Source organism: Prosopis cineraria, unplaced genomic scaffold (assembly GCF_029017545.1).
Source record: "Prosopis cineraria cultivar Desert tree isolate PC_DT_omini unplaced genomic scaffold, ASM2901754v1 PC11, whole genome shotgun sequence".
Taxonomy (NCBI): Eukaryota; Viridiplantae; Streptophyta; class Magnoliopsida; order Fabales; family Fabaceae; genus Prosopis; species Prosopis cineraria.
Window position 1 is genome coordinate 44,046,498 of NW_026555342.1, and position 15,639 is coordinate 44,062,136.

A 15,639-nucleotide genomic window follows, 5' to 3' on the forward strand; every position below is an offset into this window, starting at 1 on the left:
CATAAGGTCTCAACAAAGCTACATGCATTACAAACAACTATTTCAAATTTAGATATATATATATATATATATATATTCTTTTGTTTCACCAACATAATTAATTAATTAACATATAAATGCATAAAATAGATTATTCCCGGTTACCTCAACCTTTGAGAGGTCAAAGGTTACCCCTCAAGTTACAACACTTACAAAGCTTTTCAAAGCTTGAATGGTGTCAAAAAAAAAATTAATCCACAATTGATCATATCCAATGTGTCAATAATATTATTAATACAATTTTCACTCATACTCTAACACCTAAGTATTTATTTTATTTTATTTTATATTTATTTATTTATTTATTTATTTTAAGAAATTAGTCTTAGTCTCTTGAATTCTAAAATTTAATTTCATATATTTGAACCTATCTACTTAGTTCAATAGTCTCCTTCACAATAATTTCATTCAAATATTTTTCTAATATCAAAATTTCTCTTTTTATTTCAAAAATTCACACATAAAAATACCCAAAAATTGCAAACTTGATTTCAAGCCTAGAATTATTATTCTATAGCCATAATAATTTATTTTTCATCTCAAATAATTATTTAAATATCAACAAATCAATTTATATTTTCAGATTTAACCAAAAATCTGCCCATAAAAATCTAGGGATAAACTCAAATGCCTCAAATTCCAATTCTATCAACAAAATAATACTCTAGAATATTTATTACACTACTAACAACCTCAAAAAATATATTTATTCAACATAAATTTATCCCTCTTCCAAATCCTAAATTTTCTACCACCACAAAATCAGAAACCAAAGAGAAAAGATGACTAAGAAAAATGTTTAGAACACTTATCTAATCTTAGAATACTTAAAATCTCATATAAAGTATCCTATTATGGAGCTTCACCTTCTAAATCAGTCAGCCTCTCCGTCAGTGTCGCTCGCTCTCTCGCTCGCTCTCTGCCTCAGCTCGCGTACAGGGATGAAATGAAGAAACGAAGGAAAGAGGGTGGTTTTATAAAAAAAAATAATGCGGGTCCCACGTGTTTTTTTATTGTTTCCTCTTTCCTCTCTCTTCTTTTTTTTCTTTTGTTTTTATTATAATATATATATGTCATGATTGCCGTGGGAGGCACCGAAAGCACCATTTCTTCTTCTTCTTCTTCTCTTTTTTTTTTTTACATTTTTTTTTCTTTTTTTAATAATAATAATAATAATTTAATATTTTTTTAATTAATTAATTAATTATTTTTTAAATTTTAATTTAAAATTATATCCTAATTAGATTTAACAATCATATCCTACTAATTTGCTTACCTCTAAATATTTTTAAAAATTTTTATTAACCCAAATTAACTATTAAATTTAAATTGGGATGTTACATAAGGTCCCAATAGCTAAAATTAATATATAAGGATGCATACAATGTAATTAACTGCATGTAAACACACCTCCATAACACATTAATAGAAGTTACTTTTACTCTTGACTACAAGAACTCCCTGAAAGCACACTATCACCACCAATAGTGTCAATATCTCAATCTACTTACGATGTGACATTAATTATTGTTAATACAATACTAATTATGGCTGATCAAAGTATTAATACACTAACCACACCTTAATCCTAAGGTTAGGTTAATTAATTTAATTAACCTAAACACTTCCTATACACTTAATTTAGTTTCAATATATCTCTTAATCATAAATTTAACTTATAAACACTCAAATTATCACAAATAATCACCTTCTTAGTCTAGGGTTTTTGAATTTAACTTAAACTACACTTATTTAACCTCAAATCATCCATTAAGTTTGCAACCTAAAAAATGAAATCCTAATATAAAAACTGCAAGTAAACTAGCTTATTAAGAGGTTTAGGTGTAAAAGAGTGATTAGAGATTTTACCTTAGGTGAGTTGGAGCCCAAAACCATTTCTGATTGATGGGAAGATGGAAACCCTACAATTTTCACCCTTAGCCTCACCAAACACCCTCACTTTTGTTTCATCTTTTGAATAGAAAAATAAATGCTGAAAATGCACCATATGATGGCATATGGTAGTGTCAAAAAATCTCACTTAAGGCTAATAATTTGGGCCCAAATTACTCTAATAGCTATTTTGAATCCCAAATAACCCTAGTACATAATTTTAGGCCCAATTTAAACCATAATTAGAGCCTAAATAATTGATTAATATTATAAACCTCAATCAAATCGTCAAAATACATGTTTCAACAATTAAAACCTCAAATACACACATTTCCTCAATTAAATCATAATTAAATCTCTAGATAAAATTTAGGATGTTACATTTTGCCTTTTTAGGAATTAGATTGGGTGTTAGAAAGACTAGCTCCCTTAGTTATATATGCCTTTCTAAAGGATTTATGTCACAGCCTAAAATATAGGAGTGATCGGTATGAGATATGTGTACAATACACATACCCCTTGAGCCTTAACTCAACAAAATTTTCTAAATACTTAATTATATTTATATAGAATTAAGAAATCTTGGATAATTTTTTTATTTAAACAAAAGCCTTAAGATTTTTGTAAGAATTTCGATAGCATCTCACTTATAAGTATGATCTCCCAAAAATCCTACAATACAATTCTTACAAGCAGATTATCACTAAAATCAAGAGCACAGCTCCATCTAGCCAATAGATAGAGTATAAAACCAAATTAGAACCTAAATATATAAACATATTTTCAAAACACAATATATAAATTTTAGAATTACATCAAAAGAGATATTTATAAAACAAATCCCCACCTTACTTAGCAAGAGTTCCTCAGTGCTCAGCAGGACATACAATGTCAGCTACACTATTTGAGATTAAAAATAATTTTTCAATAAATAATATCTCAATTACAATTGATGGAAGTAATGGAAGGTACGTCAATGAGTTTTTTTTTTATAAACTTAATAAAATCATTTGAAAATAAGCACATATCTCGTGTTTATGTGAATTCAATTACAATTTTATTAGAAATTTGAGTTCCACTTTAAACATGCTCAAACATTTTGAAAATTATATAGCTCAATATAAAATTCAAATGTGATAAAATAACAATTTATTTTAAGAAAAATGAATTTTTTTTTCAAAACTTATTCTTTTATAGGACTTGATCAGAATGATTAGTAAGCATGGACACATAGTCTATAAAGGTAAATAACCATTAAATATAGACACATAGTCCATGGGGGTAAATAACACCAAGCACATCTCAAAGTCAGGAAAACAAGCGCAAGCATAAAGCTCATGAAGTCAAGTGCAGGCATAAGGCTCATGAAAACAAACGTAAGTATTATGCTCACGAATAATCATCCCTCTATTTCACATGCATTGGCCATCAAATGAGGGTAACACCTCCTAAGTACTCTGCTAGCTACGTGTATCATAGAACGTTAAGAGCTAATGGTACTGTCGTTAACAACTAGCTTTCTGATTCAATCCCACATTTCAAATCAAGCATGCATGGGTCTAAAATCAACATATTATTTCTTTTCAAAATTGCTCATCAAACTCAACATAAATGGATGCATCTGTATACAAGTCCCATGCATGAATCATAATAGTTAATCATTATTTAAATATAAAAATCAACATTTTTAATATAGCAAATACTTTCAGATAATCAATGGAAGGATGAATCCAACTCTTTCTATAACATATAATATAATGAAATACATTGTAATAATAAAATATAATATAGTGAAAACATTTTCATGTACAATAGTTGATAATAATAAAATTAAGATAATGAACCATAAAAATGAATTAAATTACTCTATCATTTGTTCTTTTTTTTTGTGGAATAAAAAAGGTTATGTAAATAGAAGAGATGGCACATGAATATGCTAAATCAATATTTTTATGAAAATGAATTTGCTAATGAGTCATTGGGACAATATTCACTTACCTGAAGTGTTCTCAAAATACAAGGTTCTCCTCTTACCACATTAATCAATTTTCTCTTGTTCTCAACTCCCTAAATATAGAGTATATTAGGGTCTTAATATACTTCTAACAATGTTAAAAACCCTCTTCCAACATTAACACACACACACACAAACAAACAAATAACGATTATAAATTTTAAACTTTGGAATCCAACACTTAAACGTAAGTTTCTTTATTGACATAGCTAATTTCTCAATTCACTCAAAAGGGCTTCATGGTATTCAAACTTATTATCATATAATTTATGAACAACTACCCAATCTCATGAATTTACATAATTACAAGTTAATTTCACAATCAAATTTCCCATGTGACCTTGATGTTAGTTTATAGATCAATAACACCCACACTAACATACACCTCAAATGAACCAATGAAATTTCAGAAAAAATGCAAGATCAAGCAAAACTTTCCTAATGGTCATTTTATTGAGCATCTTAAAGACATGAATCCTTTAATTAACACCAAACTTCCTTACTTCAAATTTTATTCTCCAAATTTTCTAATACCAATAATTGAAATAATATAGCTCTCCAATTTAACTCCTTCAACATATATAAATTTTTTATACTCAGACGAATCAAATTTCCAACTTCAAATGCCTCACAGTCAACAAAAAAAAAAACAAACAAACAAACAAACAAACAGAGAGGAAAAATTCACAATCTCAAGCCATAATTACATACGCGCAGCAACAAGGAACTGATAGATTGAAGCTCCTTACCCCATCAAACCACCAGCAACACAAATGAGGAAGGAAGAGTGCACGGTGCATAATAGGGGAAGGAAGCTTGGACAGCAACGCCACACAAAAACAGAAGAAGAGCTCATAACCTCATTGGAAATGCTTGCAGTGACGACGAACGGCAACTTCAACAGTGATGGTGACAGACGAACAAGCTCTACGCCGACAGGGTTGAGTGATCTGTGACACGAAACAGGAGGAGGAAGCATTCATGAGCTAGAATCCTACAAGGATGGAAGAAGCTCCAGCACTATCCACGCTGTCAACGGTCGCTAGGACGAACGTCAGAAAAATGGAAGGAGAGAAGATTGATCTCCTTGGCTTTCGAACATTTGAATTTTAGAAGGAGGGGAAGAGAAGAATGGCGGTGCGTGCGTGTGTTTCTCATGTTTTTGATCTACTTTTCTTCATTTATTTGTTTCTTTTTACAGAAGGGCAAAATGGTAATTTGAGGCTGAAACAAAATTATAAAAATCCCACTCTTGATTTGGAAGGCTCGAACTCAGGATCACTTAGGTAAATGGCAGTAGAGTGCCCACTAAACCAGCTCTTCTTCTGCTAAATTTTACTAAAAAATTTGTGTGTTGTTGCAATTTATAAGCTTTAAGGCATTCATCTTGAACTTTAGATGTTTTGCTACATTGTCAAAAGTGATGATATTCTTGTCATGGGTCATATTCACTTTCATATGCTCCCATCTAGAAGGGAGCGATCTTATAATATCATGAACTTTCTATTCATTAGAAAATATGTGCCTAGCTTCTTTTAGTTCCCAAATCATATTAGCCATTTCATTCAGATACTTTCTCATATGAGTATTAGACTTTAGTTTATAAGTGCCAAACTTTATTGTCAACCTTCTTAGTTTGATAGTGGAAGTACTTTCAAACTTATACTTTAGTGTGATCCACATAGCTTGAGTAGTGATGTATTTCTCATACTCGCACATCAGGTCATTAACCACTACACTCAATAAAGTAATGTGTGCTATACTGTTTTTCTTTTTCCAAGCCATGTAAGCCTCATGATTCCTCCTTTGTTAGGTAGTATTCCCAACTCCAAGTTCCACCATTGTCGTAATCAATAGCTCAACGGCATCTTATTCCTCTAATATGTATGAGACCTTTCAATGTCAGATATCTTACATGTCCCCATTTACTTTATCCCCTTTATTCAATTCAGCAATTATATTCTTGGTAGCCATTCTCAATTCAATTATAAAACTATTCCACATGAACAATATTTTCTATCATTGAATTGAACTAAAGAAATTTTCATTAATATAGTACAGTTAAGCATGCAGTGTGACATACTTGCATAATTCTTAACTAGAATAAAATTGACACCATTAGGTCCATGATCAAGAAACTATGTTTGTACCTCTCATCACATGGATTCTAGTAATGCCACGAATATCTATCAATAATTTTATACAAGTAAATCAAAGTAGATTTTTATCTATGACTCTAAGAAAACTCATTTTTCAAGAGCTCCAACTCAAATAAAGCATGCAACAATTGTATTAAAGCATTTAATCAAATAACTTCTAAAACATGCTTTACTATCTAAAAAAAATGGTCTTTGTACGTTTTTGAAACACAAATTCAAAAGTACAAGACAATCATCTAAGAAGGTTCTCAACTTAAGGGTATTAATATACATTCTAATTGATTTCCATTTTATCATATTTATTTTCTATGATAAAAGCTTTTTATCTCCTTAAATATTATAAGGAGTTTATTTGGTAAAAAAATTATTCCTCTTTTAATTGAGTTCAAAAGAAGCATTAATACTTCACCTGAGAAATGATTTAGAGGAATTAATTTATGCTCTACTATAAGGGTTTTCTTCATGGTTGTTTATATGCTCTTGGAAAAGCCCCTTCAAGATTAATTATGAATCTTCAAATTTATTGTACTTTTACCATTACTGTTTCACAGGAAATATTTAACTTTCATTTAAATTTTGCTCATGTTTGGTTCAAATCAATAGCCAGTTTAATTTGGGTCAATTTTTGGATCACTTTCTCAACCCTCACCAAGTGGTATTTATGCCTCCAAAGGTTTTATTTTATAATTCTCACTTAAAAGATCACATTTTAGAATAAATGTTTTCTTCAAAAATGAGACTTTATCCAACATTTCAGTGCTTTTGGTGACTCAATTTATATTTATCCATATGATAGAAATTTAAATAAATATAATTATTTTTATAATTTTTAAATATTTAAAATACTCATATAATCATTGAAAGTCTTATTAATTGATCTGAAAGTGCCAAAAAACAGGTCAATTACATATCAAACTGTAGATATCACATTTAGGAATTTTTAGGAGCAAATTTCATCTTAATCGGATGCTCCACATGCCCTTAGAACAAGTTCAGATAAAAAATTATAAAAAAAATTAAAAATTCTAGCAAAACCCACTCTCTTAGAGGGAGAATGAATGACATGCACCACGACTTTTCTAACGACACATGTTGCCTTATTGGACTCCACATGTCGAGACCTTTCAATTGGTGCAGTCCACGTATCCCTTGGATCCCTCAATAGGCCCCACTCGCCACTCGGCATATTTTTCTTCTTTTCATACCTAGTTTGACCCCCTTGAAAGATCCAAAACTTTTTTTTTATAGAAGTCTTCTTTTTAAAACCCAAATACTTTGAGGGCCCATTTTTTTATTTATAGATTTGGGCCCAAAAACATGAAGCCCATAACCTATTTTTTTTTTTTTAAATAGGTCACTGATAGGCAAAACAACGCATCATTTCGGCCATGTTATTTATGTCGTCCCCTACCTTTAGCAAGGTCACTCTGACTCAATTCGGAGCTTTTAATTAAGTTTGTTGGACTCGAAACTTATCCGTTTAATCTCTATTTTTGGAATTCTTAGTGTCATTTTCTTTATTTTTTTTTCATCCTTTACACAATGGTGCCAACCATTCAGACTAAAACTCTCATATTTGATGATCCAATAAAATGAAAGTTTTGGTTGTTTCTTGATATAGCATTCTTTTTATCTTTTTAACATTTTTTGGTATGTTTTCTCCTTTCAATAAACATTATACACCCAGAAAAACCAAAACCATGATGAATAATACATAGCATCAATACACAACGGAGAAAATAAAAATTGATTTGCATTATTTCTTCTCAAAGTAAATCACAATAACAACAATATATATGAGATTGTAGCAGAAAAAAACAAGTTACAAGCACATAAATAACTCTTGCTTTGATACCAATGTAAGAAGGTGGAGTGCAAAAACGTACCTCCAATGACAATATATGGACTTCTCTTGAACCACACGCAAGACCATGTTACAATTACAAACCTCAGATGGATTTTCACAGTAGACTCACCAAGAGAGAAAGATGAGAAAAACAGGGAGAGAGAGGGAGTTTTTCTTTTGAGTCGTGTCTCTAGATTAATATAAAACCTCCTATATATCACAGTAGAAATTTAAGTAGTTCCACAATTACTCCCTCTCTTGCTAACCAATACTACCATAATTATTTAATCAATAAATAATTATTTAACTCAAATTGGGCCTTTGCTCACTTGACCCAATCCATCAAGAATGTAGACCAACATATTTAAGCACTTTGGTTAGAATAAGAAATATTTATTATAATCATTAAATTGTATTATTGACTAAATTAATTGTCTTTAAGGATTATTCCACCTATACGAATGTCTCTAGTATTGCATAGATTCTTCCTGAACAAGTCAAGAACTAGAAATCTTGGAGAGACAATTATAACCGATGCCTATTTAATGACCAATACTTTGACTAGATTAATGATTGGGTCAGTTTTTAGTATTTTTAAATTTATGATATAATTATAGTTCATTTTATTTCAATTTTATTATGGGCGCAAGATTTGTTATTAGTATAATGTAGGGGCCTATTCTAGTTACATAAAAAATAATAGACAAATAGTAAATGTATAATATTCATTTAATCCATATAATGGTTGTTTATTTATTTCTCAAATTATATGAGGATAAAATATTTGATTCATGAATACATTCAAATTAATATATACTGCTGACTTCTGAATTTTGCATCCGAATGTGTAAACTTCTATTTTTAATGAATTCAAACAGGAAATTCTATAATATGGCCTGAAAGATTAAAGCAAAAATTAAATATATAGGGATATTAATAGGAGAAATCAAAAAATCCCCAAAAAAAATATTAATTATATATAAACCCGTGTCGTTTCTTTCACTATAGATCACAAAAACCATCATATACATCCAAGTAAATTCTAGCCTTCTTTTCTACAATTTTTTTTCTCCATTATAGTAAAAAGTTCTTGTATGTACGTTGAGTGCTAGATGATTATGCAAGGCCTATTTGCTATCTTTTTCTTATGTTTTGTTGCTTTCTCACAAGCTAAACCTATTTTTAACGTACTCAAGTATGGTGCTTCAGGAGATGGCCACACTGATGATTCTCATGTAAGTTTGCTATATAATGTCACCATTGTCATCATCCTCGTCTTAATCCTGTTTGTTCTTTGCTCGGAGTCTAAACATATGAACCATTCTTTGACTGCATAGGCTTTTGAGAAAGCGTGGAGAGATGTTTGTAAGGCAAAAAAGGGGAATCCAACACTTCTTGTACCAAAGGGAAGAACGTTTATGTTGCAACCTATGGTTTTCCAAGGTCCTTGCAAGTCTTCTTCCATTAATTTTAAGGTAAATCAATTCAATGCATTTGTTATCTCTTTTATTCTGGTTTCCTTCTCATAGTTACACGTCTTTTGCATCGATTTAGATGATTCGGATAAATAATTTGTAAACTCTATTGCCATAGGCTTTGTTGGAAAGAACAGTGGGGAAGAGAAAAGTGAGTGGCTGTATTTTCCTATATGTTTGGCTAAAGAAAGAAAATTGGATTCAAATGTTTTTTCTCCTAATTTTTCTCTCAAAAAATGGATAGATTTTGGAGAGAAAACTCTATTTCTAAATTTACCTATGAATGTTGTTTTCTGCCCCTCTTGCCTCACTCCATTTTCTTATATTTTGTTGTAGTTTTAAATTTTTAGATGGCAGTATATTTAATAATTTTATAAATAAAATTTGAAATTCGATAAAAAAACTTTCAATTATAAAAATTACATCCTTTTACTCTTCTCTTCTCCCTATTTTCTTTCTTCTCATTTTCTCTCATCTTTGTTTTCTCTTATCAGCCAAACACTGTGCATGTGTTTTCAAATTCGCAGAGAATTTAGACTTACAAGTGAAACAACGGATTCCATATATAAATACTTACAAGCAACTGCTCCTTTTAGTGGATATAAACTATGATGTAGTGGCATGAATTCTCCCCTTGACGCAAAGGATTATGAATTCACTCCCCTCGTGGCTTGAAGGGGGATTAAAAGAATTTGGATCCTGTTTGATTGCTAGAAAATATGGGAATGAAATGAATTAAAAAAATCAAAACCAAAATAAATTAAATTATCCTTTCTTTTCATACTCATAGTAAGCATGATAAAATTTATCATATTATATACTATAAAAGTGAGAATTATTACACTCTTCAAAAAATCTCTTAAATTATAACTCGCAAACTAAATCACGTACCCTTCTCCTATTTGAATATAGTTTACATATCTCCTTTATATTTTAATCATCTTAATTTTTATATTTATTTTTTAATCCATTTTATTCTTTTTGTGTCTGTTTGGGAACCTCACATTTCACATTTAAGAAGTCAATTTACATTTTTAGAATGTTAAAAGTTGTTTGGTAAACAATTTGTACTTAAATTAGGCTGAAAAGTACATTTGGCTAACCTTATTTTCTAGAGCTTTTCAAACTGAAAGTACATTTCCAACTCGCAAAACTTATGCATCATTCATCACTCTGAAGCTCTCTACCCTTTGTTCCATCATCAGCATTCCAATTAAATTAAATTAAAAACCTCATTTATTGTACTTTCATACTAGTTGCGTTATACTCCCAGTTTTTGTATTCTTACAAGATAAAATTAAAGGCTTGTTTAATTCAATAACACTAAATAAAAAATATCAAATTATTTCATATTTAAACGCATTTTATGATAATTAAATATTTATGATAAGAATTAAATACCCTTCTCAAAAATGCCTTGTAAAAAGATGCGGGCTATATAAAATTATTAGAAAAATATAATTATATTTAAATTGTTCTAATATAAAATATTATATAACAAAAATTACAGATAATAAAAATAAATGTATTATTCAGTAATTATACATTTAAAAGTACATTACAATATATGTAATCCAAACAACTTTTAATTTATCAAGCTGATTTTTGAAAAATTGTATTCAAGCACAGATTTCATTATCACATCTGATTTTTATTAAATTAATTTTTATCAAATAAATTTTTAACAAATTGACTTTTGACCAATAGAAAACCAAAAAGGCCCTTCATTTCTTGCAACGAAATGGGACCATAGGTGTGTGGGGGATAGGTAGTTGATGTGTCTCGTGTACGCTGTGTGAGTGATCCATGTGTGCATATGGCACTCTCTTCCCTATGGGGAGAAGTTAATTACATACTGGATATTGAATTATATCATGACGTGCAATTTGTTTTTACATTTGTTTTATAAAGGATCTAAACGTTAAATTAAACTATTTTCTTCCTTAGTTCGTGTTTGACCGAACCAGAAAACATGATTTTGGCAGATTCGAGGAATCATAAGTGCACCAAAGGAATTAAAAGGTTGGAGATGGCGAAGCAGTGAAAGAGGAGCATGGATTCAGTTTATGTACATAGATGGTTTTGTTGTCAAAGGTGGAGGAGCTCTTAATGGCCAAGGTGCTCCATGGTGGGACTGTTTCCAAAAGTTCAGATGTCAAAGGCCTCGAGTAAGTTCATTGTAGTGTCATTGATGTTGTGAGATTTGAATTATTGTTTAAATCTAATTTTAACGGTCAATATTTAAAATTTTTGAAAAAAATTAGTATATAGGTCCTAGTTTTAGAAAATTTTTAATTATATCGGATAGTATTTGTTGAGAATGGGGAGAAACTACCTAGGAAAAGGGGAAAGGAGAGACAAGCAAGAATAGTAAAAGGATGCTATCTTAATTCAAAACTTTAAAATTCAAGTTTATAAATCATTTCTCTTTGTTTTATATTAGTTGTTAAGCCTAACTTTATTCAATGTGAAACTTTCTATATTGTTTTTAGTCCACTCATATTTAGACAACCTACCAATGTCTCCTTCAAGTATAAATTCATAAGCTCCCCATATTAAAGATATCCCAAACACAAAATCCTTGCTTTTATTTAGGGTTAGCCTAATTTTTAGGTTTCAAACGATATGTCACACATAAGTCCTTACAACAACTAACCATATAATTTATTTTGTTTCAACCAAGCCCTTATGGTTTAATTGATTAAAATTATTAATAAATAATCAATTTTATCAAAACAAAAATACTATTAAAATTTTAATTTAAAAAATCAATTTTTGTAATATATATATATATATATATGAGAATTAGGAGATTATCTTTATCTAAAATTTTGCATCCATTAAAAATATAAAAAAAATATTAAATCTTGATTGGTTTGGATGGTTCAAAATTGGTGCATTGAAACTGCTCTCTTTGAATTTTTGTAAAACTGAACCAATATAAATATTATACATTCAGAAATAGACAAGTGAGAACCATTTTCAACACAAATATACCAAAAGACTTACTGGATGCTGTTCTTATTATAATTGATAAGATACCATCTAAAAAAAAAAATTGACAGTCCTTAGTATAAAATACTTGGTGCATGGGGTATTAATTATTTTTTTTAACATGACCCCAATTTAAATTCATTACTCATGATAGAGAATGTATTGTGAATTTTAATTTTTTTCATTTAAATATGAGTAAAATTAAAATTTTATCATATTTTCTGATGAAATTAATGACCAGGGAAGTATTTTCATGTAACTACATTTTCTTAATTCTCCTGATGAGGATTGGGGAGGTTAGATGTGTTTTATAATAGAAATTGGGATAGTATAAAGTAAAAGGAAAAAAACTTATATATTCAACTTTAGATGTACACTTAATGCGATTGTTCTCAATTAAATCAAAAAATATATATATATATATATATTTATAAATAATTTATTCTATAATAAATTCTTGTTATTAATACTATTAATACATTAAAATTCATTTGTCATAATTTAATTGAATATAAGTATATAAGAATATAAAACTAAGTATGTATATATATCTTGCCCATACTAAAACTAGATATGTTTTCCTTGACAAGTGAAGAAATTTTAAAAAAAAGGAAAAAAATACAAAATAGAAACTTCATTTACAAGTGAAAAAAAATATAATAAATGAATATAAAAAGACAAAAATGCACATAAACCCAAGAATTGTGAGAGGAGCAACAATATTTACGGTTCATTAACAATATGTAACTTTCTGCATCGTTTAAATTTAGCATTGATAATTATGAATGTGAATTATTTGTGCAGGCTGTATCATTCCATGCATGTGAACACCTTAAACTTAGGAGGGTGAAGTTGGTTAACAGCCCAGGAGGTCACATATCCTTAAACGGTTGCAATGGTTCCATTGTCTCCAATATTCATCTTGTTGCTCCTGACGAAAGCCCTAACACTGATGGCCTTGGCATCTCTGGATCATCCCATGTCAAAGTCCGAAATTCTATCATGGAAGTTGGTAATTTCTTCTACACTAATGTTTCTAAATTCATTACTTTTTCTCTCATATTTCAGTACTGAAATTCCTAATTTAATGCTCCTAAATACACCTAACAAAATACTCCTAATTTGATGTCAAATTATAAGACACTTTTAAACAAAATCTCACATATCAATAAACCTCATTAAATAGACCTAACAACCTTATCTTTTTAAAATAAAAATATAAATTTTTAAAAATATCCATCATTTAATATATTCAAAAGAGAAGAAACAAAAATTAATTATAGAGAGAGAAAGGGTAACATTAAAATTGGTGTATTTAATGAAACTTTAATCTACCCAAAGTGTCTTATATTTTGAGATGGAGAAATTTCTTTAAAAGTGTCTTATAATTTTGAGATAGTGGGAGTATTAACTTTTTTATAAGGTCCTTACTTGTTATTCTCCCTAAAAGAAAGTTAATGTCAAATTAGGATTTCTTTAACACTAATATTTTTAAATTCAGTACTCCTTCTTTCATGTTTTAATACTGAAATTTCTAATTTGATATTAACTTTCTTACAAAGTCCTTACTTGTCATTCTCCCTTTTTTTTAAAAATTATTGTTTACTTAAATATTACTTTTCTTGTGTAAGAAAACCTGACTCATTCACAAAACCATTTTAACTCCACCTATCTGAGTTATCATCTTTATCTTGTGAAAACTATCCGATATCATACTACTACCAACTAATATTCAAATACATTAGGTTCTTAAGGAGAGAAACATTGCATCTTAAAGAAATTAAAAAAGATAGAGGATCGCTTGTACTTATCCTAATTAGTCATTGGTTGATTAATTCCCTTTTGGGTCTTCTCTGTTCATTCCTATGCATTTTTGATGAAGGTGATGACTGCATTACCATTAATGGAGGTTCCAATATGAACATTAGCGGTATCTTCTGTGGACCTGGTCATGGCATAAGGTAATGTCACTTAAATACCCTTTATACTTTTCATTAATATATACATATGTGTGTGTCTATATATGTTTGTTTGTGTATGCGCGTGTGCGCGTACATTGGAAAATTTTTACATGCATTAGAAGTACCACCTCATTCATACTCAAGGGTGACTCTTTCCTGATCCTCCCCCTTCCCCGCCCACTTTTTTTTCAAAGAAATTAAAAGTGGGACCGAACCCCATCGTGTGAGGCTGGAGGGATCTACGTAGGGGAGCACTGATAGAAATATTATCTTGCCTTTTATTTCTCTACAATCATTAATTACAAGATTAATTTATATTTACAATTATGTGACATAGCATGTTTTTATTAGATTGTGTATAAATGATGTGATGTATCAAGTCCATTCAAAAATTTATATATATATATATATATATATCATATGCAAGAAATTTACAAGTGTTTGATAAATAATCCAATTGTTTTTGGTACTTTTTGGTGAATATATTATATTTATTAGCATTGGAAGCCTGGGAAAAGGTGGAACTTATGGCGCAGTGGAAGAGATCCATGTCCGTAACTGCACCTTCACCAGAACTTCAAATGGAGCAAGAATCAAGACTTGGGAGGTAAGAAAAAGGTTACAGTATAAAAATTCAGGTCAACCTGCAGGTTTGAATCATTAAATTGTTAAATCAGTGTCTTTCGAACATTAATGTTTGTGCCAGTATTGGATTCTATTTCATTATATATATATATATATATATATATTTGTGATAAAAATTACTATGATAGTATTCTATGATGGTAGTCTTTAATCTATTAAATCCTATCCTTTTTTACATTATTAATATTAAATATTAAATTATTAGCAGTTATTAACATTCTCTTTCAATCATGTTCTGACCAAACTATGTGACGTTGTTCATAGCCAGGGAGGATTTGGGTATGTCAGAAAGATAATATTTGAGGACATCATATTGAAAGATGTTCAGTACCCAGTGCTCATCAACCAATACTACACTGCTTTTGCTGCAACTGGTGGCAACAAAAAGGCTATAAAAATCAGTGACATTACATATAGGAATTTCCGAGGAACTTCATATTTTGAGGAAGCAATCAAATTGATGTGTGACAATGTTGTAGGATGCACTAACCTTGTCTTGGACAACATCAAAATTACATCGTCTAATCCTAAAATGAAGACCAGGTCGTCTTGCTCAAATGCACACGGCAAAAGTTCTGCCTCCAACATTCCTCAAGTTTCATGCCTAAAGTGA

The 15,639-nt window shown here is 29.6% G+C and overlaps 1 protein-coding gene across 1 annotated transcript; it reads left to right on the forward strand.

Moving 5' to 3' along the window:
* The first annotated feature begins 9,063 nt into the window (after positions 1 to 9,063).
* Positions 9,064 to 15,639, forward strand: LOC129286536 (probable polygalacturonase At3g15720). The gene is made up of 7 exons (XM_054922485.1): positions 9,064 to 9,186; positions 9,289 to 9,426; positions 11,412 to 11,594; positions 13,225 to 13,432; positions 14,303 to 14,381; positions 14,880 to 14,988; positions 15,295 to 15,639. Exons 1-7 carry the CDS (start codon positions 9,064 to 9,066, stop codon positions 15,637 to 15,639), a joined length of 1,185 nt encoding a protein of 394 aa, XP_054778460.1.

Excerpts from the sequence above, each read along its gene's own strand:
- LOC129286536 (XM_054922485.1), top strand. The coding sequence starts at position 9,064 with ATGATTATGCAAGGCCTATTTGCTATCTTTTTCTTATGTTTTGTTGCT. Across the intron at positions 9,187-9,288 it reads GCCACACTGATGATTCTCAT|GCTTTTGAGAAAGCGTGGAG; the intron begins GTAAGTTTGCTA and ends TTGACTGCATAG. Across the intron at positions 14,382-14,879 it reads GGACCTGGTCATGGCATAAG|CATTGGAAGCCTGGGAAAAG; the intron begins GTAATGTCACTT and ends TATATTTATTAG.